Below are 4,301 nucleotides of genomic sequence, written 5' to 3' on the forward strand. Positions count from 1 at the left end.
CAAATTTAATCTAAACAACGTTCATATTAAAAATAAATACATAACAATAAATTTGTTACAAAAGATATCGTTTTTATTCATTAACTTTTGTTTGCTTCTTTTCTTTGGCTGTCCATGTTCAATTTATTTTCTGTTTAATTCGTTATAGAGTTGGCTGAGTATTGTGGAAACTTGATGCTTACATTTTGAAAAGTAGTAAACTTGAACACCAGATCGTATCAGATTGGAGAAGGGGGTGACAATGACAAAGCTACTTCACATCTTTTTCTTACTAAGCTAGTAAGTCTTTATTTCCGTGTAAGCCTTTGGACCATTTACTAGAATCAATGGCTCACAACCGTTCTTTCCAGACTCTTGACATCTCAGACCATTCTTACTTTAGTGCAGCAAAATTCACGGTCAAATTAAAATATAAAAGAGAAGATATCTCATTTCTAGAAGTTTGAAAGAGTTATAAGCTATGAGTAATCCAAAAAGTGCATAAAATTAAAATTGTAGCAGCTGTGTGTGTGTGGGTGTGTATAAACTTTACAGTTTGACACACGCGTTTATTTCTCTTTATATCATTTTGAAAGATCATATTTAACTTGTAACTTTTATAACAATACTTTCTTTATGAATAAATGAACTTCAGGGAATCTTTCAGAGTTGTTTTATTGTGGCTCCATGCTGTTACCTAGAATTACATTTGGTGGAGTCAAAATAGGGATTTGTAATTTGATGTAAATTTTGTCTGCAGTAGGTCCACCCTTGTTCGCTTTCTTTTTTACGATCCCTATTTGCAGGTTTCTAATTCCCAATTTTTTATTTATATTGTTCGCTGGCTTTTTTATGCTCAACTATTGGCAAAGGATTACTTGGTATGGTAGCTAACTTTATATTACATTGTAATGATAATAAACATAGCTAGTAGCTAGCTGATACGGATCATGCTGATTTACTGTAGTTACTGTCTAGTTGACCGCATTAGTTCGAGATATAAAATGTTAAATTGCTGCTGGAGATTGTCATGGAGATTTGTTTGAGAATATGGTGAGCATTTATAGTTTCTGTGTAAATAAGTTCTCTATAGATAATGCATAGCAATGGGCAAATATATGTCTAGACTAAGACACAACATTCACTAAAGCACGTATACAATTTTACCAGTAGAAAATCAACCTTTTCAAATAAAACATATACATTTAAAAGATCGCTTTCGATAAACATGCCTTTTAAAGTAATTATTCTACGAAAATGTGTAATAAAATTTAATATAATGTGTATTGATTTTTTTATTCTTTCATTTCATACATAATATAGGGATTGGCTCCCTAAAGACACCGATTGCATAGTGTACAAAGCATTGGGTATCTACATGTTAGTCATCTAATGTTAATTTTTGGCTGTTAATTCCTGTTTCACCCTGTATTTAACCTTTCTAAAGGAACACTTCAGATGTTTGTAAGAAAGCGAAGTTCAAGGGGTAATGATAACATCGTAATCACTATAATTATGATGTTTTTAGCTTATGTAAAATATAGAAGAAACAAATAGACTTTTCAATACCCCTACGATATTCGCAGTAGCTTATTTAGTATTCTACAAAAGGTTTGGGTGCAATATACCAAACTGTTTTTGTTGTAGGCAGGCAAATAATAACAACATCAACAACAACAATTAAAACGGCCGTATTGAGCGGATTTCCTTTTCCTTGTAAGTCTAACGTGCGTGCATTTTTACATATGTACAACTTTAGCCTCAATAGTAAAGATTTTCAAGCCTTGGAACTGAATCTTTACTGTTTAAGGTGCTTTTTACCCGAACGTTCTATTAGGATTTTAATAATAGTGCATTATATTCCAGTCAGCATTACTTAATTTAAAAAAATCAAACATAATTTATATTTTATGGGAAAATAGGTTCATATTTTAAGTAATATTTAGTTTAAAATGCGGCGTTTAATATACCTCACATGTTTAATATATCTTAAATCATAATTAGAATGTTATTTATAAGTTTAAAAAGCTGTGTGTGTGTGCGTTTCTGATAAAAGTGTAAGATCGAAAGGTTGAGAAATAAAAGTTTCTTTCATCTGAAGTTAAAGGTTTTCCAATAATTCAAACATCATTACTTCTTCATTTAATTCAAGTAATTGCACAAATTTACTTTATATGTTTTGATAATAAAAAATAGTAGTGTTTTATTTGTGTGCTATGGTGTCTTGATTATTGGGTCTTATTTTTTCTTAAGTAAGATGATGCTATAACCACACATCAACTGCTGTGTAATCTTCATCCCAAGAAGTATCTTTACGAACATCTTTGATTTTGACTTCAAACTCCACAGAATTTCTACCGCTATGCTCTTAAGATCGTTTCAAAAAATACTTTGTTCAATGTACACAAAATGTATTTTTATTTCAACTTAACACCAAGATTTGCTTCCTAGACAGCCACAGGGCTTTTTGTGCTTAGTTTGTAGGCTGCCTCATACTCTGTACGTAACTATTTTTGGAAAAGATGCTAAGAGCCTTGTTTCGTTTTACTGCCAAGCTAGTGTTCTTTTGAAAAATTACACGAAGTATGGTTGGCTATATCGTTGTTGTTGTTTTATTTCTTAAAAAGAGTTTTCAACAAAATATGCTTATCACTATTAGAAAATATGAAATGCATTAATAAATTAATGAATATTTCTCTCAAGTTTATTAGATAAAGGTTGTGTAAGATACAATTAGACGATGAAACATCTCTCAAAATATTCGGGTAGGTGTCTGGTTACTTTCTATCTCTGCTCCGTGTTAACACAGCATCTCAGTTTACAATAGCCCTCTAGTGTAAGAAAAACCGAAGCATAAAAAAACTGAGATTATAACAAACGTTCTATATTTATTTTCATGGAGAAAGAAAGTATGTCATCAGTTCTTTTTCGATGTAACATACTCATAATTTATGTGTAAACCTTTTGTTTAAAGGTGTAATATATAAAACCACTTAACAAAATGTCTTTAAAATATTGAAATACATACATTTGACCTTTTGAAATGCCCCCTAGTGACACAGCGGCATGTCTGCGGACTTACAACGCTAGAAACCGGGTTTAGATACCCGCGGTGGGCAGAGCACAGATAGCCCTTGTGTAGCTTTGTGCATAATTAAAAACAAACAAACAAACCTTTTGAAATAATTCTGCTATCAGAAAGTGACTAGAGACCAAAGAGTATTATTACTTCAGTGTGATAACGGAGCCCATTGGTGTTAGGCAAGACATATTGAGCGTGCTTTTTATGATGCTCACCTACTAAATGATCGCGCACACATTTACGCTAGAGCTTATTACCAATACTTCTTGTCAAATGAATGTGTCGACATTAATACTTGAAGTTGTATCATAATAGCAACTTGTAATGACTTTCTCTAACTTTTGTTTATTAGTAAATCTATGTTCATATATTTCTATTTGTAATGCTTATAATACACATTTGGTCTATTTCTTTGTGTATATGTGTGTGCACGATATAAATTATAAGAATAAACCGATAATCATCCAAATTAAACTTTAGTGTTCACTGCAAAATATATTCTGGTCAAGTTTTATACGACAATGTAGCTTTGATTAAATAACTTACCGGATTACGGTAATGTAGTCCTGGTTCTTTTTCAGCTTTTTGAATTACTTTGTTTATGAGCGACATGACTTCTTAAGTTGGCTGAATACTTCTCGCACCAGACTCCTCTTTTGGCCAGTGTTCAGCTTTCTCTCAAGGAGCAACACATTTTCTCTCTCAAAGGCCACGATACATGGCGTCCTCTTCAGGATAAATAGTATATATATAAGAAAATATAAAATTTCTGTAATATGCTGCAACTCCTTTAATTAAAGAACAAAGGAGCGAACTCCTTTTCAACAATGAACGCACACAAAGTATGTAGATTCAAACATCGTAATTTTAGACTAACTTTTAAGTCAGCTAATATAATGTACAATCGGCTATAAGTTAGGGTTAAATCAGTGGTGGGATTCAAATACTTTAACAACAGGTTCTCTCACTAGCAGCATGTAAAAATATTAGATATTAAAAAAAGGAGGGGCCAGAAAGCCCCCCCCCCCATCACTGAGAAAATAAAAATAGGCCGTCACGGATAGTGTTAAAGATTCTTTAGAAACTTTCAATTAAAAAAATGTTTTATAATCTTTCAACTTAACAAAATTCAAAACTTTATTAATTTCTTCCATACGTAATACGTTAAAAAAATCTATTTCAAAAAAGTAAAGTAGAAAAAAATAAAATAAATAAATAAAATGGATAGTAACAGGTGAAA

General features: G+C 31.6%; 1 protein-coding gene across 1 annotated transcript in view; it reads right to left on the reverse strand.

Moving 5' to 3' along the window:
- LOC106458256 (galectin-6-like) overlaps positions 1-3,752 on the reverse strand; it is a 43,174-nt gene extending 39,422 nt beyond the window's left edge. Inside the window, exon 1 of the mRNA XM_013917741.2 lies at positions 3,608-3,752. Within this exon, the coding sequence (XP_013773195.1) occupies positions 3,608-3,673 (66 nt within the window). The 5' untranslated portion in view covers positions 3,674-3,752. The remainder of the gene's footprint in view (positions 1-3,607) is intronic.
- Positions 3,753-4,301: the final 549 nt, after the last annotated feature.

Source organism: Limulus polyphemus, unplaced genomic scaffold (assembly GCF_000517525.1).
Source record: "Limulus polyphemus unplaced genomic scaffold, Limulus_polyphemus-2.1.2 Scaffold435, whole genome shotgun sequence".
In the NCBI taxonomy this organism is placed as follows: Eukaryota; Metazoa; Arthropoda; class Merostomata; order Xiphosura; family Limulidae; genus Limulus; species Limulus polyphemus.